At 47.2% G+C, this 27,840-nt stretch overlaps 1 protein-coding gene across 1 annotated transcript in view; it reads left to right on the forward strand.

Annotated features, from left to right (window-relative positions):
• Nucleotides 1-27,840, forward strand: part of WWC1 (WW and C2 domain containing 1) — a 100,577-nt gene that overhangs the window by 16,240 nt on the left and 56,497 nt on the right. The window contains exons 2-3 of the mRNA XM_019635931.1: nucleotides 14,500-14,609; nucleotides 18,984-19,187. Of these exons, the coding sequence (XP_019491476.1) occupies nucleotides 14,500-14,609; nucleotides 18,984-19,187 (314 nt within the window). The remainder of the gene's footprint in view (nucleotides 1-14,499; nucleotides 14,610-18,983; nucleotides 19,188-27,840) is intronic.

A 27,840-nucleotide genomic window follows, 5' to 3' on the forward strand; every position in this document is an offset into this window, starting at 1 on the left:
TGTTCAGCATCTTAGCCTCAGAGGGCAGTGTCACTGGCCCTCATATGTGGGATCCGAACCGGGGCCCTCTGGCATCCCAAGCCAGCTCTTAACAAATGCGCCACTTGGCCGGCCCTTATCCTGCTTTTTAAATTTCTTTTTAAATTCCATGACATAAGCATTCTCCCCCTTCTGTCATTCAAAACGCTCATGAGCATATATTTTAAACAGTTGCCTCAGATGGTTATAACCACAGCTTACCCACCATGCATTCCCCGTAGATGCTGAGGCTGCGTTCATTTTTTTCCCCTCTGATAAGTAACGCTGCATTGGGCATCTTGGTGTATATATCTTTCCACCTGGGTGAGAACAGCAGCAAGTCACTGGTGCACTTGTCTTCAGGACAAGTGGGTAAGTTCTTGAGGCCCCTTCTCTTCTTTTTAGGGTGCTTCTCTGACTTGTCCTGTCCTTCATCAACTGAGACCTCTGCCCCTGGGTTGAGCTCCAAACAATGAGCATCTCTTTTCATTTATCTAATAGATGATTCTTTTTCTTTTTTCTCCCACAGCCTCACCCACTGTGTTCCGAATTAACGTTCCTAATGTCCATTTCTAAAATATGTGGCCGGGGGCAACAACAGCCCCTGCCCTAATTTTTATAGTTTAAAGCTATAGGGGATAGTTTTAAATTCTCTGGTATTTAAAAAATTCCTGCTTCTGGCCACCCATTGTGTAGAGTCGGCTGTCTCCACTCACTTTCTGAGCAGTAGCTTGGAGCTGAATTCAAATCCTCAGTCTACCTGCCTCTTACAGCCGAGAGACCTCGGTCAGATTCGCATCGCTCTCTAGGGCTCCATTTACTCATTTGTACCATGGGATTGTAATAGGACCCGTTGAACTAGGCTGCTGTGAGAATTGAATGACATCCAATACGTGTAAAGTGCAGAGCATGCTTTAGTGTTGTTAATATTATTCTCTAGAAGGAAAAGCATGGAAGTCACTTGTCAGATGCTAGATTTTCGTGACAGAATGGTACCATGGAGTGCCAGACTGGGAAGGATTGGCTGAGATGGAGTCTATCTCCTTGTTTCATTGATGGGGAAACGGAGGCCCACCAAGGTCACTTGGATGGATATAAGATATGATGCCACAGCTGGGCTCCTGTGTTCAGGCCGCGGGAAGGGCTGATGGCTTTAGAGTCCAAATGGAGCCCTTCCCCCACAAGCCTGTTGGGTGCATCCTTTGATGTCCAGACTTTGGGCAGGCTCCGCGTGGGGGGTCAGCTGATGTTCCCGATCCCACCCAGTGCCTATTGAGCCCCCAAATCAATCCCAGAGCAGCTGGGAAGCTTGTGAAATATTAGAAACTCCACATATATTCTCTCTTGTGCTGTGCAGGTGATCTTTTGCCTCCCCCCATCCCCACCATGTGCACAAACCTCTTGAGCCAATCGGAAATTCATACGTTCTCCCCTGGCACCAGAGCTGAAGATGGCTGCCAACCTGTGGGTTTCTTTTCTGTGTGGCTTGCCATCTGGAGTGGCCACCTGGCCTCCTCGTGGGGGTGGGGGTGTGTGTGTGAGAGAGAGAGAGAGAGAGAGAGAGAGAACTCAAGCGTGTGCGTGCGCACTGGGGCACCCATGTCCCCAGGCCAGGGTATTGTCCCCTCTCTGTGCTTGAATGTCTGAATGAACAAGAGAAAGAGATCAGAGGACAATGCCCAGAAGTCATCCTTGCAGTAGGAATGAATAATTCATAATGTAATCCTGATTTCCAGGGCTTCCCAAAATAGCTGTTTTAATTGCTTGTTTGTGTCACCACTGACTTTAATTCAGCTGCTTCCACTTTGGTGTCTAATGTTGACTCAGGTAGGGTTTCCCTTGAGGGAACAACAGTCTTATTTTTTCTTCTTTGAAAAGAAATGACGGGGGGAAATAACCCTTAACGAAAGTCATACTTTTCAGAGGTGAAAACCATTTTCTTTTCCACGCCTGTGTGGAGCCCCTTTGTAATCAGTGCCTATAGAGTCTCTGTGGTTTTGGAGTACACAGAAATAGATGGACAGACAGGGCGAGCCTCTGGGCTCAGTCAGCCTGCCCATTGTGATGCCATCAGCAAACCCTTGGGCATCTGCGGCTTCTCAAAGCCTCAGATAGGCCAGGCTTGTGCTTTCCTAGACATGCCAGGTGTAGCATCTAGGAAAGGTATCAGAAGGGCCGACCTGCCTGGGTGGGCAGCCTGGGGGACTGCCGTGCCCCTACTGCCCATAGAATAGGAGGGGGGCAGTGTCCTGTCCCCTGGGGCTCTGGCAGGGTGCCTCTAGTGTGACATGCACAGCTCAGCTTCAAAAGGGCTTCTTCCAGTTGTCCAGAGGAAGGACCTGGGGGAGGGGGGGGTTGGAAGCCAGACATTTGGAGCCCCTTGTATGTGCATACAGGGCCAGCGAGAGGTAGAGATACAGAGTTCGCAGGGCCTGGGCAGATAAAAGCCATGTGGGTTACATTGGCATGTCAGGTGTCATTGACAGCAAAGGAGACGGAGAGGATTCCTTGAACGCAAGGTTGGGTAGCGTTTATTTTTTTGAAGTCCCTGCAGTTATGAGGTGGAAATGCTCTCCACCAGTGGGTCCTGAGTGTGGTGCCGGGACCAACAGCATCAGCATCGCCTGGGCACTTGTTGGGAATTCTCAGTCCAGCCCAGCATCAGAAACCTATTGAATCAGAAACTCTGGGGGTGGGTTACAGCCACCTGTGGGCAACCACGCCCGTAGCGGGTTCTGATGCGGCTCAGGGTTGAGAACCATGGAGGAAACGTCAGGAGGTATTTTCAGGGAATAAGTGAGTATGGGCAAGGGGAAGGGGGGTGTCCGGAAACCTGGGCGCCCAGGAGGATCCGCTCCTCTGTGCCACGTGACCTTGGTCAAGTCCTTAGGACGCAGTCTTGGAAACTCAGGACTGAAAGGTCCCCTGGCAATCCCTGTGTCTTCTTCTCAGGGTGGGGGTGGGGAAATAGCGGCCTGGGGTGGAAAAGGGGCTTGGCCACCCTCAGTGGCAGAGTAGCTGAGTATTCCTGGATGTGTCAGCCTGCTACTCTACGCCCCAGTTTCCACATCTGGAAAATGGAGCTAATAATAGTACTTACACGATTATTTTAAACAAGTTAATATCGTATCACACTGAATATGGGGTTTCCCTTTATTTTTTTCCTTACAACTTTATTGAGGAATTGATTATTGAAATGTTAAGTTGTATATATTTAAAGAGTGCAGTTTGATGACTTTTGGCGTACATATATGCATCTATGAACCCATCTTCATAATCAGTGTAACAGACATTCCCAGCAGCCCCAGAACGTTTTTTATGCCCCTTGGTAATCCCTCTCTCTCTCTTCCCTCATCTCTAGGCAACCACTGGTCTGTTTTCTGTCCCTTTAGGTTAGTTTATATTTTCTAGATTTTTATGTAAATAGAATCACGGAGTATAGCCTCATTTTTTGTTTGTTTGTTTGTTTTCCTGGACTTCTTATACCCAATGTAATGTTTCTGCGATTCATCTATGTCATTGCATGTATTAACAGTTTGTTACTTTTTGTTACTGAGTAGTATTCTGTTGTATGGATGGATGTATAGTCATGCGCCAGCCACATAACATTTCAGTTGATGACAGACCACATACGTGACGGTGATCCCCTAAGATTATAACAGCTGAGACATTCCTATCACCTAGTGACATTGTAGCCATTGTAATGTCATAGCGCGACGCATTACTCATGTGTTAGTGGGGACGCCGCTGTAAACAAAGCTACTGCACTGCCCGTCATATAAAAGTAGAGCGTGCACAATTATGTACAATGCGTAATACTTGGTAACGCTAAAAATGACTGTTACTGGTTTATGTGTTCACTGTACTACTTATTGTTTTAGAGTGTACTGTTTCTACTGAAAAAAAAAAAAAGTTTGCTGTAACCGTGTCATGTTAAGCCGGCAGCAGCCTCACACATCTCGTGTTTGCCAGGTCTCTTGATTGCATCATTTTCCCTTGTGCTTGACTGAATCTCTGTTGTTTCGTGTAAGTAACATGCTGTACAGGCTCGTAGCCGAGGAGCAGCAGGCTGTCCTACAGCCCAGGTGAGCCGCAGGCTGTGCCCTCCCGGTGTGCGTCCAGGTGCTGTATGATGGTCTCACAACGACGAAATCACGTAGCAGCACATTTCTCAGACTCTGTCCCCGTTGTTAAGTGGCATGTGACTGTACTGCATTTCTCTATCCATTTAACTATCAATGGACATTTGGGTTCTTTCCAGCTTAGGGTCGTTATAATCAGCATCACATTGATTTTTAAGAAGCACCATTCCTTTATGTGCCACTAAGAAAGGAAAAAATGCTGCCATCTAAATTATGACCCAATTTTTAAAAAATTAACTAGAATGTTTATTTCATACTTGTTGCAATAAACCTTTCAAACAGATGATTTTTAACTCATGTATTGCTTTTATACATACAAAAAAGTAAAAAAATAAAATAAAACCCAACAAAGAAAAACGTAAACAAAACAAAGCTCCAGTGTTCCTAAAACACCTCCCTATTCTGAATCCAGTTCTTTGGAATCGCAAAGTACTGATGTCTGTGCTTGTAATATTGTCCTTGGTGTCCTCAAGAGTGTTGGCTTATGAGGACCCAGAGAGGAATTCCAATGCTTTGGTCTGGGCTCTGGAGCCAGAGGCAGTTATGCAGAGTTAGCCTACTCCTGCTTTGGGAATGTTGCTGAACGTGTCTGTTCACTGCCTCCTCCGCTCTCCCCCACAACCATTCGATTCTAGGGGTTCAAAGTGCCCCACTGTTGTCTCCCATGACACCTCTGCTGTCTGCGCGCACACACAGGCAGTGACAGCTCCATCAGCCACAGCCTGGCTGACGGTGTAGCGAGGTGCCCGTAACACACGCCCCCATTGCAGAGATGTTCAAATTTATCTACAAGCGTGCAGCTCAGACTTGTGGAGATAGAGTCTCTGTAAGGGACCCTGAATAGCGCTGGGTATTTTGTAAACGCTCAATGAAGATTAGCTTTTATCATTGTTACTGGTAAGCGTCAGTTTCCTTGTTGGTTAAATGAGTGTGGTCGTTCTCTGCCTCACAGAGAAGCTGTGACGATCAAGGAAATGCTTTATTTTATGTAGAGCATGTGGTCCAGTGCCTAGTACTTAATTGGCCTTCAGTAAAAGATGTTTTAATTATGGTTTCTTTGTAACTTCACAGCGCCCTGGACAGGCCAGGCGGCCAGACGGGCCAGACTTAGACTTATGAAGGCTAACACTGCAATGGGGCCTTAGAGATGTTACATCCCAGCTCCCTTGTTCTGCACATGGAAAGCCCAGAGAGGGTACGTGTCTTGGTCAAGGGCATGGCTAATCTGGTGGCAGTGCCAGGATTCTAACCCAGATCTTATCACTCCCCTCCCCGTGCTCTGTCTAAACCGATGCCATGGAAGGGGCCCTAGGTCAGGCAGGCTCCCGGAGAAGCCTTCAGAGGCAACCCCATTTCTAGAAGGCCCAGCAGCTCAGGCTGCATGGCTGGAGGGTGAGGGTCAGAAATCAAGAAACAGAGAAATGGCCGAATTCCAGGGAAGGGTGGGCTACGCACGACTTCTGCTCTTAGCGCTGGAGGTTCCTAGAGAGCCCAGCCCCTGGGAAGACCCTTTGGGAACCCAGGTCATGGGACTGGAAGGAGTCAAGCTGGGGTTGAGTGCCCTCTCTGCACGCCTCCCAAGGCTGGATGCCAAGGGCAGTGTTGAGTTATTCTCATGTACTACTTCAGTTTATCCCCGGGCGAGCCCTGCAAGGAAGATTTTCTTGATGGCTTTGTACCTGTGGGGGAAACGGAGGCTTCGAGCTGGGGAAGGACTAAGCTGAGAGTACGCAGCCAAGGAAGATGGAACTGGGAGTCCCAATTGGGTCTGTTGGCCCTTTCTGTAGGGCACAGGGCTCCCTTAGCCTGTTTGGAGTGAGACTGAGGAAGAGGCTGGGGTGAAGCGGGGTGAGGAGCAGACATGTTTACCGGGTACTCTGTTCTGCCGCGGTGTTCGGCAAACTACCCCGCCGTGAAGAAAGGAGCAACATGAGGGGTCCGTTCTGTCTCCCAGCCTTTTCTCTCCACGAATGGGAATATAGCTTCATATGGGTTCTTGCCCAGTAATAATTCTCCTTCCAGTATAACAGGGTTATAACTATTACATAGCCCCCAAAATACTATCAGTAACTATTTCTTGAAGGCTGTTCAGACACCTGCTGCCTTTCAAATGGATCCTAACTCGGCCCCAGGATGACGTGCTGTCTTGGTGGTGTGAGTGTGAGGTGGCCTGGGGTTGGTGCCCGGGGCTCAGTCTCAGCCCTGCCACTGTCCTTCGGTGGCTCTGGGTGGGTCTTTCTCTCTGTGCCTCAGTTTTCTCACCAATAAAACAAAGGAATTAGATTCCAGATATCCCTTCCAGTTTTAAGGTTTTTTAATACCCCTGCATTAGGGGCCTCATTTGGATAACAATGAAAAGAATCATAATGAACGGCTCACATTTATTGAGCATACCCTGTGTGCCAAAGTGACGTTTCACGCATTGTCTCATTTTATCTTCACAGAACACTGTGGGGTGGGTCTGAACGGTTGCTACCTGGAAGGGTTGTTACAAACACCAAGTGAGTTAATATACACAAAGTGCTTGGAACTGTCCCTGGCACATAGTGAGTGCTCAGTAAATATATTATTATTCCTCCTGCCTTGCAAACGCGAAAGCTGAGCCCCAGAATGGCTCAGTCGCTTATCCAAGGTCACACAGCTCAACGATGGCAGAGCCTGTATTCAAACCCAGGGAGTCTGGCTCCAGAGCTCTGACGTGTCTTAAGAAGACAAGAGGCAGGAGTGACATATGACAGAGCAGTGGGGGTGACTGTGGGCCTCAGAGACTGCCTGCCCCCAGAAACCATGCCAATTCCATTTTCAAAACAGAGCTCTGTAGCAGACAAACACGTCTACAGTCTGAACTTGGCCCTCCAGCCGTCCTGCTCTAATCCACGGTCTGGTTCTCGGGGTAGAACCTTAAATCCCCGTGAATGCCACACAGAGAGGAACAGCAGCACGGATTCACCACTGAGTCAGTGGCTGGAGGCCCAGAGACATGGGGATGGCGGCTGAGGAAGGGGACAGGCCCAGGGCTCAGGTGTGCGGTCCCGAGAACTCAGCGGGGGCAGAGTGAAGGCAAGACTGAGCAGGGGGAGAAAAGCCACTGGCTTGTGGGGGCCCAGTTTGAAGAGGAGAAGGGGACGGGAAGCAGTCTGGAACCTTCCATCCAGCTCTCTCTCTTCCTCCTCCTCTCTCCCCCATAAAAGAATTCCAGGAGTGGGAGTGACCAGGTCAGGAAAGCTTCTGGATAAACCGGCCCAACCGAAGCAGAGAAGCAAGGAGATCCGGAGGTCAGAGAACCAGAATATCGAGACAGGTGTTTTGAGAGGGGAGGGAAGGAGGAGACATTTTTAAGAGAAAGAACTTGACGTTTTCTTCAGAGAGCAAGTTTTGAGTGCCAGATCCACTCTAGCTGCCATTGCCTAACCTCTCTGGTTTAATTTCCAAAAAGAGTGAGCCTAAGCAGACAGTTCCCCGCTTAGGAGGCTGTGGAGAACAGTGCACCGCGTACAGACCCGTAGCCTGGACAATTGCTTTGCCTCGGTTTCCCCCCTCGTGACAATAGGGTTCTAAAACCTAACTCGTAAGAACAGCTAATGTTAGCTGAGCCCTGTGTGCCATGGGTTCAGCACAGCTCACTTTAACCAGGGAGTCACTCTGAGCAGATGAAGCACCCCACAAATGAAGAAGCGGATTCAGACAGGTTAGGGTTTGTGCCCAAGGGGACAGAGCGAGGCAATGACAGTGCTTGCATTGGAACCCAGGTGGTGGCTGACTCTAGAGCCTGTGAGTTTAACCGTCACCAGGCATCTGTTGGGATGAAGAATGATGGTGATGGTGATGATGGTGATGATGATAGCTGACATTTGAACCCCTTAAAATGAAAGGCGACATGATTCTCACGGTGCATAGGGCACAGAAGTCTCTCAACTGATCACATCAACAACCCACATATACTGAGGGCTTCGTCCACGCCAGGCCCTGCGCTCAGCACTTTATGTGGGTTATCTCATTTAATCCCCACAACACCCTGAGGAGATCGGGACTTCTAAGTTTCACTGAGAAGGAACCTCCTCCCAACGAGGTTACATAACACACCCGCGGTTGTGCAAGAGGCGGAGCATGGGTTTCAGCCCAGTTTCATTGATTCCTGAGCCTTCGTGGGCAGTGTCTACCCTTTCTCTCTATTAACCGTGAAGCCAACCACCATCCTTTCCTTCTCCAGCCTCCCCAGTGTGTCTGTCCCTTTCCTTCTCCCAATTCTTTGACCTTTCCCGTCTGCATGGCTGACCTAGCACCTTATTAGCTATCCCTGCATTCTCTAATTGTCCGTGGTTCACAGCCTCAGGTAGTGTAACTGCCACATACACTGTCACCAGATGCCATGGGGATGGGTCACTGCGTGCTTTCAGTGTCAGCCTTGACTCCCTGGCCGGACTCTCTGCTCCTGAGGGCAGAAACGAAGCTGCCTTGAACCTCTGAGCCCTTAGCATGCCTGGCATGGGACCTGAGAGTGTGTGTCCCCACAATAAGGTCCTGTTGCCTGGAGAACTGATTGAAATGACAGAAAAGAGGGAAGCGGAATTTGAGATGGTGAGCTGGTCCAGGTCACCTTCTTCGGCTGGGCACGGGTGGTGCTCAGAGTCCTTTCCAGGGACCCCAGGGCCCCAACAGCCCAGCTTCTGACTCTCAGTGCTTCCGCTTCATCACTCGTGTCATAAAGAGACGCCATGCGTCTTTCTCTAACATCCCTCCAACTAACTCATCAACATGGTCCCGCTTCAAAGCCCTTGTGCAGGCTGTTCCCTTTGCTTCCGCCATCTGGTCACCCCTCAAAGATCACCTTCTCCCAGACGCTTCTCTTGACCGCCCAACCCCTTCCACTTCATCCTGCTGTATTTTTTTTTGTTTTTTTTTTAATAACTTGAGTCTCGGAAATGACCACATCGATTCACGTCCTGGCTGGGGCGTCTCCCTGACTGGAATGTGAGGGCAGGGCTGGCGTTTATTAAATGAGGTTCACCTGTGGTCCAGGTGCTTGGCCCTCCTAACAAACTTGTGAGATGGTTAGTTTTCTCATCCCCAGATCTGTTACATGAAGGAATGGAGGTGTTTGAACCGAACTGAATTGAAGGGAGGAAGGAGAACTTCAAATATTGCAGGCTCTTTCCGCCCACCCCAGCCTCCAAGATGGTGAAAGGTGGAAGGGACTGCTTAGAAATGGTGCCGAGCAGCAGCCTGGAGGTGAAGGAGTGTAATCAGGGCGTGTGAAAGCTAAGCTATGGCAACTATGCGTGTGAAACGCTCCGGGCAGGGAGGAGAACCCGCCTGTCCATTGTGCCAGGCAGGGGGGAGAGGTTCTGCTGAAAGTTTGGACAGTTCTTGGCATGGCATCTGGGGGGCCCTTTAGAAAGTGGTCCCTCCCAGCTGGCCCAAGGAGAGAGCCCTGTCGGGGGGCCAGCATCCTGCTGGACGAGATAAAGGGGTTACTGTGGGAAGCACTGGGATTGCTCAGGAAGCACCAGGAACATGAAAGATATGTTATGTGTTCTTCAGTCCCCAGAGAATCACCACCCAGCGTTAGACTTGGCAAAAGCCTTTCCGCTCCTTCTCTGAGCCGCCTTCTTAGAAAAGACGCACTGTGTGAATACTGAATGCCGGGCGGCCGTGGCAGTGTGCTCCCAGACGCTCTCCCACAGCCCACAGGAAAGCAACGTGGAGCTGGGAGGCGGGGCAAGGGTGCCGTGTGCTCAGGGATCCGGCAGCACCTACCTGTCTCCAAGGTGACACATCCGGGCCCTTTTTCCAGGAGGGCCTGTTGTGAAACTTTCTGGAATGTTTGTATTCCTTCAGAGATTTGTAATTAAGAAGAGGCAGAACTAGTTCTTACTTGGCGCCTTTCCTTCCCTCCCTCCCTCCCGCCCTTCCAGCATTTGGGTCATTTGATTTCACATTGGGGTTTTCAGCAGCTTAGGATGTGGAGGCCGAAGGCTGGGACTGGATTGGGGTGGGAGCGCTTTATGGGAGGGTGGGAGCTAGGAGTTCCAGGAAGGCCCCCAAGTCCTGGCCACATCTGAAAGCGGATGTCTCTTCCCAGCATGCATTCTTGGCACTTGCCCAAGGGGAAATGTTGCAGACCAGAGAAGCACCCACAGTTTCCCAAGGGGACTGGTTGAATCAGTTCCTCTCTCCGGCAGGGACAGGAGTATGTGCACGTGTATATACGTGTGTGTGTTTAAATCCTTATGCATCTCAAAACACTTCTCTTCATCCTGATTCTCTGAGTGACACGTCTCTGCACACTGAATAATTCATCTCCCTCTTGGCATTTCTTCCAGAGAGATGCTTGCTGTCCAGATTTCTTGTAAGTTGCATAGTCTTCTAATAGAAGCTTTCTCTTTCCCATGGAAGAGCCCTAGGAGTCAGGATATCAGCCCTCTGCTTCCCCCCATGATTGCTTTGAAGGGAACCCTGAATATCAAACCAAAGCCTTCCTTTCTCATCGCTCTCTCCCTAACTGGGTCCTCTTTACTCACTCTTCTTTATCCCTGTGAGGCACCACGTCTGTGTTTCCTGCTAGTGGGAATCAGCATGTCAGCATTCCCCCCACACACACACACACACCCCACCCCTGCCCCCGTATCCACATGTCAGTCTCATTACGTGTTCTTGTAGCTAACATTTATTTCAGTTCCGACCTCTTGGTGTCTAAGGCTGGAGCAATCCGTGTTCATGGTTTTCTGGAAGTGATGCCTTTTTGGTATTTCAGTCCTGCCTCCCCCAGCCCCATCTTCACACACACAGAGTGCAGTGAATCACTTGGGTTAATAACTTTGGAACGATTAATTGCCTCTTCATTAAGCAGCTGTGGAGTATCCAAGTGTACCGAAAGTTTTTGCATGGAGGCATAGATAACTGAAGGTGCAAATCCACTGGAGCCCCAGTGCCTTTTGCCTGTTTCACACTACCTCTGGTCCAGCTGGGTCAGCCGTATCTCTGACATAGCTTACTCTGTGTTCCAGATTGTTCTGAGACTCACATGTTCTCGTTCATTTTTGTCAGCAAAGCTCGGGTTTGGGAATCAGGCAGTGGAGCTTTAGATTAGACTCTGGGGCTTATTAACTATGTGATGCTGATCTTTTCTCATTTGTAAAATGGAGCAAGGGTCCCTGCTACGCGGACAGGAAATGCGATGCGTATAACATGCTTTCTAGGCCTAGATTTAGCCATTATTCAATATTTTAGTAACCATTAATACGAGTATATGAACACTACAGAGAAATTAGTAAAAAGTAAAATAAAAAAGAAAGCAATTTAAATTAACATCAAAATCCCTGTACTGAAATAACCTTTAATGTATATCTTCCCAGTTTCTCTTCTACACACGCGCGCGCACGCGCTTGCACAAAGGCAAAATATACATAGCTATACCCTGTAGATATTCTTTCAACAATGTTGTTTTTCTCATAGTAGATTGAGAGCATCCTTCCATGATAGCAAACTATAGACCACTTTGTTACATATAACATAGAATACATTGTTACTTTTTGTTCCTACACATACATTATTGTATCCACCCACTCTGCAAATATAGATTGAGCACCAATTGTGAGGGACATAGGGTTGTGTTGCTCAGATGCACCATGGATGAAGTCATGTCATTAATACCAGGGAGGGATTCTGAAAGGTGATGAGCCTTCTACAGGCAGATTCAGGGCTGCTGTTGGGAAGGGACATATCTTCGTGATTTTGTGGGTTGCAAACTGTATGTATCATAAGATTGCTCTGTCCACAGCCAGGCTGGCAGGCAGGGTTTTCAGGGCAGCGTGCAGGGAGAGAAATCAGCCAGTGAGAGAAGGCTGAGCGTGGTCTATGCTTTCCTGTTGCTCAGATTTACCTGTTTTCAGCAGTTGGGTGACCCACCGTGGAGGGGTGTGGCTATGTGTGCTTTCTCCAGAGACCCTTTCAAAGATTTGCTGGGTAAAATGATGTTGGATGAGATTTGGCTCTTGGTCCCTGGTCTTCGTTCCCCATAAAAAAGAGGGAGCAAACACTTAGAGTAAGTTTGAGGAGCGGGAGACACAGTAGGATGGGGCCTTTTGTTACTGAAATTTGGGTGAAACATGGGGTGGTGATGAGATGGGCTGAAGATAGCTTTGCAGAAACTTTATCCAGACTGGCACGGATGTACCTGATGAACAAAGTGCATTCTTAGCTGAGAAAAGTTCCCGCCACGCATGCACATGTATCTTCTCGTTTTTCATCCTTTTACTCCAAGGCAGTGGCTTGTGATTTATTTTCCTTGGGACTTGGGAGATGCATTGACAATGTCTACTTTTTTTTTTTTTTTAAGATTTGAGGGAATTAGGGAAGGGAACAGACAAGTTGCTGTCATTTTGTTCTTCAGTCTAGTTGTGGAGGACGTTGCTTCACTGGCCCATGTTGGTATTATCATTGCGCTCTTCCCGGCTGAGGTAGTCAGTTGCTGGCCATTGGACGGCAGCTCATGGTGGCTCAAGACAGCCCAATGCAGCAGGGGCTGCAGCCTACACCATCACCAGCCACTCACAGCAACCCAGCTCCAGGTCGAGCTGGTGTTCACATTCTTAGCTGTAGAGGGCGCAGCATCACTGGCCCATGTAGGAACCAAACCAGTGGCCCTGCTGCTCAGCGCTCGCACTCCCAAGCCAATTGATAACCGACTGAGCCACTCGGCCTGCCCCGAAGATGTCTACTTTTAAGAGAACTTGTTGGCTCACAGCCTTGCATCCCAGCTTTGTCGCTGACGTTGAGAATGGTATTAAGTCTTTCTTAGCCTCAGTTTCCCTTCTGGGAAACTGAGAAAACAATAAAGTTTTTCGAGCACACCAGGATCTGTGCTAGATGTTCTTACAAACATGATCTTACTTACGCTAGCTAACCGACAACCTGGAGAGTTATTATTGTCCCCACTTTTTAGATAAAAATGCTGAGGCTCAGAGAAGTTAAGTAAGTTGTCAGACTCACACAGCTAAAATAAGTAATGCTTATCAAACCCTTGTTAGAGAAGGCTTAGTTTGTTGCCTATCACACATACCTCTGTCTTCATCCTTATTATCTCCTACAATATAGCTGTAAATTCCTAACTAATAATAACTTTTGAGCTATCCATTCATTCAGTCAATAGATATTTTTTTGCAGCCGACCAGACCCTGGATAGCCAGTGGTCATGAACACACCAGGTCTCTTTACCCAGGGCTCTTAAGGCGTTGCTGTTTCCCCATGTATTTCGCTCTAAATTTGAGTTGGAGTGAGTTTAAGACGGAAGGAAAGTGCACAGGACAAGAGAGAGTAGGTTGCTGTGACCTGGAGGGAAGTTCTGAATGAGGCGTCCCAGACCCCAGCCCCGTCAGCTTTCTTCCTGTCCTGTTGAACTTCAGTAGAAAGACGGGCTAAGCTGAGCCTCGGGGCTTCCGAAATCGGCAGGTGGATTTCGACAGACAGGAGAGGGAGAAGATCCAAATATGTATTTTAGGCAGCGGCAGTAACGGGGAGAAGCCAAAGGAACTGTCTGGAGGGGCCCCTCAGTCTGACTTTTGTATATTTGGATTCCTGGCTCCCTGTTCTCTGGCTAAAATACTTGACCAGTGTAATCTGTCGTGTTTTCCAAGCTTGACAAGCCTTTGTTCATTTAGTTGGGTGATTTCTTTGTTTGTCTGTCTGGGTGATTACTGCCACTTCACTCCCCCTGCCAAGATGGGTACTTAGAGGGTGGTTATTGCCACAAGATCAGTTTGGCCTGGATTATCGAGGCAAGGCCATCAGTGGGCACAGGCATTCGGGAACCAGCTCAAGAGGCAAACAAATACTGCTTTTGGCCAAACTCACAGGGATGGGACATCTGCCATTCTAGATGCTGCTACTGCTGCTTTCCAGAGGGGAAGTGGGCATGGCAAACATGGGCCAAGGCCCGGAGGAAGACTGGAGGATTGGGGCGGTGGGGGGGCGTGTGTGTGTGAGTGAGTTGCAGTGGAGAAGCCAGAGAGGGCTGGAATCCAAGCCCAGAAGCAGGACTTGGCTTTCAAGCCCTTTCCTGCAAAGCCCTCTGTTCGAGATGCAGAAACAGAGGCCCAGAAGAGGAAGATGACCTGCTCAAATTACTCTTCGTTAGTGGCAGAGCTGGGACTGGAACACCGATTCCCTGCCTCCCCCCATGTGTTCACCTTCCTGGGACAGCAGGGGCAGATCTGGGGTCAGTGCAGCGTTTCGGCTGTGTTGGGCCAGCCCTGAAGAGCAGCAGGAAGGCCAAGAGAAGCAGCGAGTTGCAGGGACTTGGGGGCTGTAGGCTGATGCGCTCTTCTTCTCTCCCCGCCAGGTACACCAAACCGCTCACCTTTGCCGACTGCATCAGTGATGAGCTGCCGCTAGGATGGGAAGAGGCGTATGACCCACAGGTCGGAGATTACTTCATAGACCACAACACCAGTAAGTTCCTGGTCATCCTCCTCTCCCTGTCCGTCCCCTTTCCCATTCCCCTCCCTGTCCATCCCCCAACCCCCCAAATCTGAAAGAGCTACCAGCAAAGCTTCTTAAAGCCAGGTTGTGTTTTGTGTTATTATAATAGTTCTATAGAGATGTCAATATAGATATAGATAATGTATGCTCATATAAAAAGAACAGTTTAGAAAAGTTTTAAATAGAATCCGAAACTCCACCTCTTGCAACCCATCCTATCTCCCCAATTTCACAGAGCCAACCTTTGCTAACAATTTCTTACGTGACATTCCAGAAGTTTCCCAAACGTGTGTCTTTATGTGTGTATATGCGTGTATTCTTTTCTTTTCTCCGTGTGTCAATTTACTTGCGTAAGATTTTTTTTTTTTCATAAAAGGTAGAGGTGTCATTGTCATTGCCAGATCATTCTGGAGCAGCCAGAGCCCCAGCCGTTCCCCAGCAACATGCACACATTTGTGTCCGTAGTGGATTGGGGTGTGTGCCTGTAACCCACCAGTCAACCCCGCTCGCTTTGCATCTGTGATCCAAATACCCCGATCCAGAGTAAAGAGTCCCAGCGTCTTTCTCTTTGGGGCGGTGATGGAGGAATAGGTGGAGTAGGGAGGAGCATATGTTGTCTGACAGGTGGAGGAACCCAGGTTGTGGTCCCACAGCCAGGAGAGCTGGATGTGTATTTGGGCCTCGTCCGTTGTGTACCTCCTCGGCTAAGACTCCTCCTGTCCTCTAAAATTTGCTGCCCCATTGGTTTATGTGCACAGAGGAAAGAGGATTTTTCTGTCTCACTCTCAGCCTTCTGAACGAGAAGATCTCCTTTGTCCTTTCAGGCAGGAGGAGAATGGAATGAGATGAGCCATGCCTGGCAAAGCCTGAAGGCTGAGACTTGGGCTCCAAATCCTAGCAGCCCATTCACAGAGCATAGGCCCTGTGCCCTGTGCTGGGCCAGGCATCTCGAAAGGCCTCATCTCATTTAATCCTCTCAGCTACCCTGAGGGTGTCGGATGATTATCCCCATCTTATCAGTGGGACTTAGAGGGAGTAATGGACCACTCCATACTCAGCTAAAACACAGCGGAGCTGGGATTTGAACCGGCACTGAGGAGCGGAGCTGTGCTTCTCCGTCCACTTCCTCCTCCAGGTTTTGTTAGCCCCTGGCCATACGTCTGTGTGCCCCTTGTCACGCTGTAGCACAACCACTTACCCGTGGCTGCAAGTGTTGCTGGAGTAGGACAGTGTCTCACTCATGTCTCTCTAACCCCAGGCCTTTGCCTGGTAAGACACACAGTAGGTGTGTACTTGACCTCTGCTAAATACAGAAAGGTCTATGTGCATGAATGCACGACTAAAATGGGTGAATGAGCGGACGGCCGTTGGCACCAAAGTGTAGATGAGTTTCTGAGAGACAGCTAATGGCATTAATTGCATTGTTGGGGGTAGCAGAGCTTTTTATTAGCTCTCATGATTGCATACTGGCTAATGAGAAGTAAATATGCCTAATTGAGTGGGTACGGGAATGAGGTTAATGCTGGGAGGGCCGCATGGCGTGCTGGGTTGAACACTGATGTACAGGAACCCTAATCAGTCCTTTCCTGTTTCTAATTGCTGAGTGCATCCCCCTCATTAAAATCTGATGGCGGGAGTGGGATTTGAAGGTGCTTCTGGAAGACGTTGGAGAGAGAGAAGGAAGGAAGGAAGGAGCAGCAGGCAGTCCAGAGTTTATTGTTGAGGGGATGATGGCAGCCATGGGGTGGGTCTGTGGCAGGGAGTGAGTAAATGGGGTCAGAATAGGAAGAGTTCTATCGGGTAGTTTCTCCAGCTATTAGGCTACTGGTTTCCTTTTGGTTTGGAGGTGCCCTCACTGCATGGGGGGCGCCACCTCTTTAGATGGAGCCAGTGACACAAATGCAACATGAAGGTGACCATCGAGGCCCAAGCATTCAGAGCCGTGGACTCGGACCCATCCCCTGTGTGTGTGTGTGTGTGTGTGTGTGTGTGTGTGTGTGTGTGTGTGTATTGTTCACTGACTGAAACTAGTCTCTTAAGAGTTATAGATGCAGTAGGATTGAACAACAAAATAAATCCACCATCTAGGATTCCTTCATTCAGCAAATGTTTATTGACGACCTACCATGTTCCAGGCTCTGTTCTGGGAGCTTGGGGTACATGAGAGGAAAATGATCTCACCCTTATAGAGCTTTCATTTTGGCAAAAGAGAAAATAAGCAGAGAAGAAATAAGACGATTATGTAGTATGTTAGAAAATTATCAGTATTATGGGAAGAAGAAAAGCAGGGTGTGGGGCCAGGGTGTGCTGGGATGAGTTTGAGGGTGGCAGAGTGGACGGGGGAAGGACTCGTTGAGAAAACGAGGTGTGAGCTAAGACTTGAAGGAAGTGAGGGTCCATTTGCTAGACAGAACAAAAACTAAGGTGTGATCACATTTAGCTTGCTCTAGGGATGGCAAGGAAGCAGGTGTGCCAATACCAGAATGAGTGAGGATAGCAGGGACGAGGGCATCAGGCCAGAAAACAGCAGGACGTAGGTGGGCGGTGGTCTGCCTGAAGGGTTCTTCTGACTTTTGCTCCGTGTCAGGTGGGAGCCATTGGAGAGTTTCCAGTAAGTGAGTGGCATGTTCTCCTGGTTTTAAATACCAGTAATTAATTCAAACTTAATAGCGTCCTTTGGGCTAAGCCAAACCTATCTGCAGGCTGGATGTACCACATGGCCCTGATTATACAATTTCTGGTGTGTCAGTCACCCCTGACCCCACCCACCAAGTGGGAATGATGGAGGAGTGGATACCCAGTCATGGCCATCGGTGCTTTGACCTCTTCCACGTCTGCTCAGCTTCCGGCTAGCCTCTTTTCTTTAATGTCTTTTTTGTCTTGTGACATTTTTCTCCCCCAAATTATCACTGCATATAAAATTTAAAAAATTAAAATGAAGAGCCAAGACATATTGACTGTTGATCATTTGCTAAGTTTCCTCTTAATCTTTTGCAGAACTACATATTTCTTTTGATAAATACAAAATTGTAGTTTTGCACCCTGTACTTCCACTTTTACATCAGAAGGACCTTTATGATTTATTAATTTTTCTTCAAAGATGTTATTTTTAATGACTGTATTATGTAAATATAACATACATAGTTGAGCACTTGTTTCCTGTATGACCTTGAGCAAATTACTTAACCTCTCTATGTCTCTCAGTTTTTTCTTTTTTGTAATGGGGGGTAGTGATAGAATCTCCTTTATAGGGTCAGTATAAAGATTGAAGGAATAAATAGATATAAAATAATTAGAATAGTACTTGGCATAGAATAAATACCATTAAGTGCTTGTTTTTTATTTTCATTATTATCACTATTATCATGGTTTTGTACCAATGCATCTTTGCCTGCCTGAATTTTTTATTAATTTTTATAATAAATTAGGGGGAATTATTAGTCAAAGAGTATTAACATTTTAAGGCTCTTTTTTTTTTTTTTTTTTAAGATTTTATTGGAGGAGGGAACAGCATTGGGGAATCGGGGAAGGGGAACAGACAAGTTGCTGTCCTTTTGTTCTTCAGTCTAGTTGTGGAGGACATCGCTTCACTGGCCCAAGTTGGTATTATCTTTGCACTCTTCCCGGATGAGGCAGATTGGTCACCGGCCATTGGATGGCCGCTCACGCCGGCTGCCAGCCACTCACAGTAGCTCACAGTAACCCACCGCAGCCCCGCTGCAGCCTACGCCGTCACCGGCGACTCACGGCAGCTCAGTTCCAGGTTGAGCTGTTGTTCAGCATCTTAGCTGTAGAGGGCAGTGTCACTGGCCCTCATGTGGGATCCAAACCGGTGGCCCTCTGGCGTCCCAAGCCAGCTCTTAACCAACGTGCCACTCAGTTGGCCCTTAAGGCTCTTAATATGCATGGTCAGATAGCTCTCTAGTTAGGCTCTTCTAATTTACATTTCCAGTAGGGTATGGGAGTTCCTGTTTCTTCATTTCCTCTGAAATATTAGTTATTTTACTTTACTCTTTGTCAAAACAGGTGACCTTAAGCATCTATAATGTCTTTGAGATGCTCTGTCTAGATTAGAGCTCAAGTCTAGTCTTTCTCCAAGCTGTTTTCAGACAGATTGGCTTTAGGTTTGGAAAGCAATCCTGGTTTATTGTGTGTGTGTGTTTGCTTAATCGAAATGAAGAGTCTCTGTTGTTTAATAGGTAAGTTTAGCCCGTTCACATGTATTGTGTTTTTTTTTTTTTTTAATTCATTATGCTTTTTGTTGTCTGGTAGTGGATTCCACAGGGCCCCAACCCAAGCAACATTTGTGAGGTGCTGACCTAGACTGTCTGGGGTCTGTTCCAGAAACCACTCAGATCGAGGACCCCCGAGTACAATGGCGGCGGGAGCAGGAGCACATGCTGAAGGATTACCTGGTGGTGGCCCAGGAGGCCCTGAGCGCGCAAAAGGAGATCTATCAGGTGAAGCAGCAGCGCCTGGAGCTCGCACAGCAGGAGTATCAGCAGCTGCATGCCGTCTGGGAGCACAAGCTGGGCTCCCAGGTCAGCTGTGAGTACCTCTCCCCCCGCCCACCACCCGCTCCTTCCCGCCATACATACAAGTTTCCCCTCTGTAATGGCTTTCTGTTCATTTTCTTCACAGCATGTGTCACAGCATATCTGCTTATATGCCTGTTAGTATTTCCTCCACTAGAACATACACTTTATAAGGCCAGGGCTTCCCTGCTGTCTGCAGGAGGGCAGCAGGCATGCCAGAGTCCCCCAGTGCTTCACCCCCAGGGCACTGCCATACCGGAACAGTGGCTGTCACGGAGCCCGCTGACCTCTTCCAACATGTTTTGCTTTGTTTTGTTTTGTTTTAATCTTTGACCACTATTTCTAATAACCAAATCTTTCATGTGGTTAGTGAGTGCTTACTACATGATGGGCACTCTGCTAAGGTCTGAGTTTGCTATTTCAGTTCATCCTTGTACTGACTCTATGGGCAAGTACAATTAATACCCCTTGTGACAGATAAGGAAACTGAGGTTTAAAGGGTCTTATAGCTGGTGAGAGGCAGTAAGTTCCAAAACCATTCCGTCTGTCTCCCCAACATTTTCAGTGTGGGCCAAGGGGCCAGCATTAGGCCATGGTGTCAGGGAGGCTGTGGCTTGGCTGGGTCACCAGACACCACTCCTCCCGTGTGAGCCCTCACTTTGAGAAGTTTGGTCTGCCAGGGGGACAGGGACAAAACTTATCAGGTTACTCACTGTCCCAGCCTTGCCCTTTTCCTTGGCAACTCAAGAAAAATCCCAGAATTTCAGATTATAAAAAAAGGATTATATTATACTCATTAGCTATTTCTGGGTCAAATTATGTCCCAGAAACTGTCATGAGGGTTTTAACACCTAATCTGTCTTAGCTCAGGCTACCATGACAAAAATACTACATAGGCTGCATGGTTTCAACAACAGAAATGTATCTTCCCACTGTTCTGGAGGCTGGAAGTCCAAGATCAGGGAGCCAGCATGGTCTGGTTGTGATGAGAGCCCTCTTCCTGGCTGCCACGTGGCCACCTTCTCACTGTGTCACCACATGGCAGAGACAGGGACAGCACACTGTCTGGTGTGTCTCTTCTTACAAGGGCACTCATCCCATTGTGAAGGCCCCACCCTCATGACCTCATGTAAACCAGATCACCTCCTAAGGGCCCCACCTCTGTCACATTAGGGGTTAGGGCTTCAACACATGGATTTTCGGGGACACAGCTCAGTCTATAGCATTGTCCTTACCACAGCCCTGGAAGGGAAATATTGTCCCTAGTGAAACTCAGGTTTGAAGGAGCAATTTTTTTTGTCTCTAAATTCACGTCGTCTGAAAAAAATGACACACGTATAAACCTTCCTGTTTGGGGGTCAGGATGTTTACATAGACCCAAGGTATCACCCCACAAATAAAGTAACTGATTTTGGAGGATAGACTGTATTTGCACATGGCACAGAGCTGCAGCCACCGCCTTACACAAGTGTTAAGTCAGCGTCCCCAATAATGAGGCAGATTGACATCGTAGGCCTTCTGATGTGGTGCGGTAAGAGCATCATGGAGGAGTCTTCACAAAAAGCTTACTCTGAATCGAATCATGAAGAAACAGCCAGACAAATCCATAATGGGGACTATCCTACAGGATGGTGGGCTTGGACTCTTAAAAAAAAAATTGCTTTGAAAAATCCAAAAGAGGGGAAACTGTTCTCGACTTTTACAAAAGCCTTAGGAGGCACAAACCAAATGAAAGGTTTATACCTTGATAAGACCCTGGATGGGGGACGAGGGTGGGAGGGGAGCCATAAAAGACATTCTCAGACAATTGAAACAGTTTCATGATGGCGTGGTGGCTTTAGAGGAGAATGTTCTTGTTCTTAAGATGTGCATGTCTGCCACTTAATTCCAAAAAAGAGGGGAGGGAGACTGGTGTCTGTCTAAGTGGGCAGATCTGTAGATGTCAGTGACACATTGATGGCTATGAATATGGGATCGGTTTTTTTCGTCTTTGCCATCATTTCCAGTAATTTTCCCCTTAGGACTTATTATAAACCAGACATCTTACTGAGAGAAAGAATTGGGGTGGAGGCAGGGATAGACGGAACGGATGTGGGCAAATGCTAAAAATCGGATCTAGGTGAAAGATATAGCAATAGTCATTCTATTATGCTTTCAAGTTTTCTGTAAATATATTATAGTTTCCAAAATAAAGACAGAGTGTGGAAAAGAGCCAAACGGGCAGGAGTGAAGCGTTCCTGCAGAGCAGCAACTGTGGTGGGAGGTGCCGTCTCTGTACCCCAAAGTCAGAAGTCCTGGGCTCTAGTCCCCGTTCTGTCGTTATTGTGTCCTCCTGAGGAACATACCTCGTCTCTTTAAGTCTGAGATTCCTTCTGTTTAAATAGAGAAATGTTACTAGTATGCACCTTCATCTCATGGCTCTGTGTCAGGGCTTCTCAACCTCAGTACTAGACATTTGGGCCGGGTACATCTTCATTGTATCCTGTATGTTGTAGGATGTTTTGCAGTATGCCTGGTCTCTTATCCACTAGACACCAGTGGTACTCCTGACCCCCAAGTTGTGACAACCAAAAATGTCTCTATAGACATTGCCAAATGTGTCCTCTGGGGCAAAATTTCCCCATCGAAAACCACTGGTCCAGGTAAAACAATTCCCTTAGAACATATTAATGGCTCAATAAGTATTCTTCTTGGCAGGAAACACTTTACATAATATTTTGAGTGTATGGACTTTGGAGCTGGACTACCTGTGTCCAAATCCAGGATACGCAACTTACTAGCTGTGTAACCTTGCCCAAGTTACGACTTCTCTCTGCTCAAATTCTTCATTTATAAATGGACATAATAATAGTATCACCTTCACTGGGGTGCTATGGGGCTTACAGAAGTTAACAAATGTAAAGTACTTGGAATAGTACTTGTCATATCCTTAAGCTGTCAATCAATAATAACAGTTATTATCTGGCATTATTAATTCTTTGGCATTGAAATAACAAAAAATGTTAACAGATCCTTGGAACCTATAAATCTGTGATCCGTGGTAGGGAGTAATGACACAGTCCTGTTATATGACTTCTGGACGCTCCCGAGAGCGCCATCAGGCCCAAGGACACCACTGTTTTGAATATTGAAGAACTTCCACCTGAAGGGAATAGAGTCATCTGAGGCAATCTGATCTGAGATGCCAACTGGCCAGGAATTGGAATGCCCCCCGGCCCAAGCATCCCAGTTAAAGTGACATGACCCACTTTATGTCACTTTATGACTTTCTGTGGGTTTTACAAGCCATATTTGCCTTCCAAGTAAAGCACTTCAGCCTGTCGATAGACCGGTGAGGTTGCATGCCTTACTTCTAATTCAGAGGCCCTGCTAGGGCTTGTGCGAGTTTCGCCACGGCCTTGGCTGCTGTGGGGCCTGGCCAAAGTGAGTCCCTGCTCTAGGGCGGACACTTTGTAGTCACCTCTGGTGCAATCTGTAGTTCCATGAGGAAGGAGAAGACAACTAGCATTTCATGTGCACCTGTTACATTCCTGCAGGGCAATATGCTGGCCTCGCTACACGTGTCATTTAAAGTAACCTCCCTCCCCACGCACACACACATAGACTCACACAATCCTGCAAGCTACTGCTGTTCTCATTTTACAGATAAGGAAACTGAGGCCCAGAGAGGGGAAGTAGCTTCCCCTAGGTCACCCTGGTAAAAAGTGGCAGAGCTAGTCTAGCCTTTATACCCAGGAGCACCTTACCTCAAAACCAGTTCTCTTCATATAATCCAAGTCAGCCAGTCAACTTCTAAGGTTGTTGGGCTAGACTGGGGACCTCCCATCCTCTGAAAGATGAGACCTCAAGAGCTGGATTCTTTGGGACCTCACCATGCTCTTGCCTCTCTCCAGGCCTTGGAGAGAGACAATACGAAAAATAAATCATTGGGAGCCTTGCAGTTAAAAAGGGCAGCTGAACCACCCGTCTAATTTCACTCACTCCTGAAACTAAGAAAAGATCAGATAAGAGATTTTTAAAGGCATACATACAGAAGGACAGGGAAACTTGGAGAAAAAAGAACAGCCATAAAAGGTGGCAGCAGGAAAGCAGACAGACAGGTGGCAACCTATCTGATAGAGCTGAGAAAAGAGCAAATGGATCAGGAGTGAGAAAAATCATCACTCTAGTCTACATAGAGCACCTGAAGAAGCCTTGCAAATTGGAGAAGCACCTGTGTCTGGGAGTGGGCGTGAAGTGAGGAGGGTCTCAAATATAGAGGCCTGGATGAAAGGTGTTTCTAGAACAGACTACTAGGTCTCCTTCCCAAATTGGAACAGCAACTGCCAATCCCCAACCTGGCAAAAGACTTGAGGTTTATGTTTTGGAGAATGCAAAACAGAGTTTCTGGACTACAAGATACAAGGTAAGTTGAATTCCAGGGTGTACTATACTGAAAACGTGATTAAGTGAATGTGGACAGACAGGATTTTGAGACTCCAGCCACATATACTACAGTCATACCTTGGTTTGCGAGCATACTTTGTTCCGGAAACAAACTACTCATATTGCAAGACATCACTCGTTTACCACATTAAAATGTACTAGAAATGTTTGCTTGTCTTGCGGAATACTCGCAAACCATGTTACTTGCAATCCAAGGTTTTACTGTACTTGGTTCCCAGAATGGTGCCAGGCTATTGACCTCTAGGTTGGACATAGAAGAGTCTGGGGAAATCTGAACAGAGAAAAGAGATGAAAAGATGTAAAGACACTGACACTGAAGAAATAGTCCAGCCAAATCATATACCACATATCCCACAGTCAACAACTCTACTCCAGTCAGCTTTTTGGGCTCTCACTCTTAAATGTGAGCTAACAGCTGGGATTCCAGACATTGAGGAAAGACTCGAGCATGAACAATAGAGATTAAAACAAACACATGGTGATGGGAGGGTCTCGGAGGGGACAGGGACTATATTTGGAGAAGAAAACTTGGGGAAGCAACACAACCATGAAGCAAGAACAGGAGGCTACGTCTTATCAAAAGGAACCTCCAGAGAACATGAAAGAGCCTTTGGAAATTAAAATATGGTAGGAATGAAAAATCCATAGGTAAAACTGAGGAAATCTAAAAAGGAGAAGAAAAATACAATGTGATGGAAAATAAAAGGGGGAAATGTAGAGCACCAGGCCAGGAAATCTAGTTTCTGAATAATAAAAGTTCAGATAGATCAGAGGAAGTGGGGAAAGAAGCACCAGTGAAATTATACAGAAAGATTTCCCAGAACTGATGGCGAAGGGTTTTCAGATTGAAAAGGCCCCATGAATGCCCAACACAGTGGATACAAGTCAACCTCAGGAAGACATAGCATTGTGCACCTTCAAACACTGGGAACGATTCGACATCCTAAAAGCTTTCAGAGAGAAAAACCAGGTCACACAAAAATTATTAGGGCTCAGAATAGCTCCGGACTTCTCAGTGGTAACACTGGAAACCTAAAAGGCAAGGGAGCAATGCCTTCAAACTTTGCAGGGTAATAATCATTCCCGACCTAGAATTCTATATCCAGCAAAACTACCTTGAACCAGGTATAGGATAGAATAAAGGTATTTTTAGACATCCAAGAGTTCAAAAAAATTACTTCCTTTGGAGTTTCCTTCTCGAGAAGCTACTAGAAGTGGTGTTCTACCAAGATGAGGGGCTAGGCCATGAAAGAGAAGACATGGTGTTTAGGAAGGAGGAAGGGAGGGAAGTAGGGAAGCTCAGGATGCCAGCTGTGCGGGCAGAATGAGCAGCTCACACTGAGGCCGCCATACACCTGGGTGAGGCAGAGCCAAAGCAGCGGTTCTCAATCTGTGGGTCGCGACCCCTTTGGGGCTCGAACGACCCTTTCACAGGGGTCGCCTGAGACCATCGGAAAACAAAAAGATATTTACATTACGATTCATAACAGTCGCAAAATTACAGTTACAGAGTAGCAACGAACATAATTTTATGGTTGGGGGTCACTACAACATGAGGAACTGTATTAAGGGGTCACGGCATTAGAAAGGTTGAGAACCACTGAAATAGAGGAACCCGGTAGAATGGGGCCTACTGGCCTGGACTCTGAGAGGAGATTGAGTTAACTGGCAGACTGTGAGGTTGAATCAGTGATAAGTTTGTAGACAAATGTAAAAAATGACAATTATTAACTCTTGGAAAAATAAATGTGCTTGGAAAGGAAAAGTAAGCAAGAGGCCACATGCCTCTGCCCCAAATAGTGTTTACAGAGTAAAAGCAGTGCAAATACAGAAGATTGCTGTCACCCAAATTATGCTGTCTCAGGGTGGGAGGGGGGGGTTGGCGGGGCTGGCAGGGTGCTCGAGTGTGGTGTTGGGGCTGAACAGAGAGGGAACCTAAGGCTTCATTCTCCAGAGAGACAAGTAAATAAATGAGGCCTAAGACTGAAAAATAATCAAGAAGCAGCAACACGAGCATATTGCACACATATAAGTGGATACCCGAAAAACTGGCTCAAAACTTTGAAATGGCTCCCCTATAGGGAGTGAAATATGGGGATAGGGGCCTGTGGAATGCTCTTTTTTTAATAGCAAAACTCGTACTGTATTGGACCATTAAACTGCATTCATATATAACTTGAGTAAAAACTAAAAATTAAAAACTATAAAAAGGTGAGACTTTAAAGGCGGTCTCTAAGGTCCTGCTCAAGTGTAAATTTCTTTTTGTTGGAGGGTTAGTGAGGGGACACGGACACAGAGGCAAAGCTGATGACCTGTTTCTTGATTGGGGTGCTAGTTTCTTGAGTGTGTTTTTATGAGAATTTGTCCAGCTGCCCACATACAATTTGTGCACTTTTCCGTATGTATTGTTTTACTTTGATAAAATGTTTACTTAAAAATGGTAACAGGCCACATCCCGTTTCAGCAGCTTTGGATACAAACAGTGCATTGCTCAATGGTGCTCCAGAGGATAATACTTCAAGCCCCGGGTGCCCAGGTGGCGGAGTCTGTTCTTTTTCCTCCAGGATTTCTGAGCATGCCCAAGGGACATTCCCACATTCCACAAGTGAGCCCTGGCAATGCTGGTCCCTGCAGCCACCCTCTCCGTGTTAGGGGCAAGTCTTGTTTATGGGTTCTCTCAGGCTGCTACCACGCTCATCTGAACCTTTCCCCGAAGTGTGGACCCAGGTCCAGCTCCATGGCCTGATGAGCGGGATGGTTAATAGGACAGGGCGCTCACAAAACAGGCACCCCCTTTTTGCGGGTATTCCCATCTCATCACTGGAGATGATGCTTATTTTGTCCCCATGTTTTTCTTATTGATCAGTGGGTAACAATAGTATTAAGTACCTTAACATTTTGTTGAGTGCCTATCTGGGGAATAGGCTGAAGTCACTGCCTCCAGCTCTGCATCCGACCAGGTTTCTCCCCCAAACCCCCAAGTCCGGCAAAGACCAGAGAGAGGAGTTAGAATGCAGGAAGTGGAAGGTTCCATTTGGAAAGGAAGCATCCCTGTGCTTGGAGTCCCTGTACCATGCTCACCCACCACGATGGCTACAAGCCCCCCCTCCCCCCAATCCCAATGTCTCCCCTCCTCATCTCTTCTGGTAAAGCTCAGCCTCAGGCATCCTCCTCACCCTCACCCTCACCCTCATCATCACCATGGTAAACCCGGCAGAAATGCAGCACTGCCCACGGTGCAAAACATCCTCTCTGCTGTGATGCCAGGCAGTTTCAGCGCTCTTTTCCCGAACTTCCCAGCGTTCCATTGTAACTTTCCTCGTGCGTAATCAAAAGGCCCATTCAAGTATTTTGACCAGATCTGAAGAGGAGCATCCCCTCCAGTCTGTGTATCCCCTTCGATTTCTAAATAAGCTTCTTTATCCTCGGAAAAATCCAGGCGCTAGCAGGTGGTCTCGCTCCACAGGACTAGGCAGAGTGATGGGGAGCTGCCGAAATTGCTCACACGTGGGATTGAGGGCTCACCGGAGAAAGAAACACTTCTCTGGCCTCCCTACCAGGAATGACGGTCCTTTTCCCGGACAGCGGGGTTGTGTTCACCTCAAGGACACCATTGATCCTTTATTGGCCCTGTTTCCCTCTTCACAGCACCAGTTAGGAAGCTCACCCAGGTCTGTGGCGACTGGTCAGGAAGTGGGACCTCATGGGACGCAGCGAGCCCTAACCTCACGCCTATCGCCACGTTGCTTCCTCATTCTTAATTTCCCTTTTGTCTCATTTTTCTTTAAATGGATTTTACTCTGTTGTGTTTATTTTTGTAAGCCCTTAAACTCCTTTTTTCAAGACATAACTATTTTTAAAATGCAGTAAGATGACAGTTACGTGATGGAGCTGTAGATAAACACTGGGGAAAAAAAATCATTGTGTTAGGACAATAGGATTATGGGTAATTTATTTTCCTTTTCAAATGTACCTTAATATGGTCAAGTGCAATAAGTAATATTTTTAGTAATTTTTTTCTGATTGTAAAAATGTGTTTGTGTTAGAAAATGTGGAAACGTAGAAAAGATAAAAACACAAAGATGAAAATTAATAGTAGCCATCATCCAGATTTCTAGATAGCAATGTTATCTTTTTGGTATATTTCCTTCTGGTCTTTTTTTTATATGTATATACATACACATATATGTATTTGTTTACTGTGTATATTTTCCATATTT

The sequence above is a fragment of the Hipposideros armiger genome, unplaced genomic scaffold (genome assembly GCF_001890085.2).
Source record: "Hipposideros armiger isolate ML-2016 unplaced genomic scaffold, ASM189008v1 scaffold_25, whole genome shotgun sequence".
Taxonomy (NCBI): domain Eukaryota; kingdom Metazoa; phylum Chordata; class Mammalia; order Chiroptera; family Hipposideridae; genus Hipposideros; species Hipposideros armiger.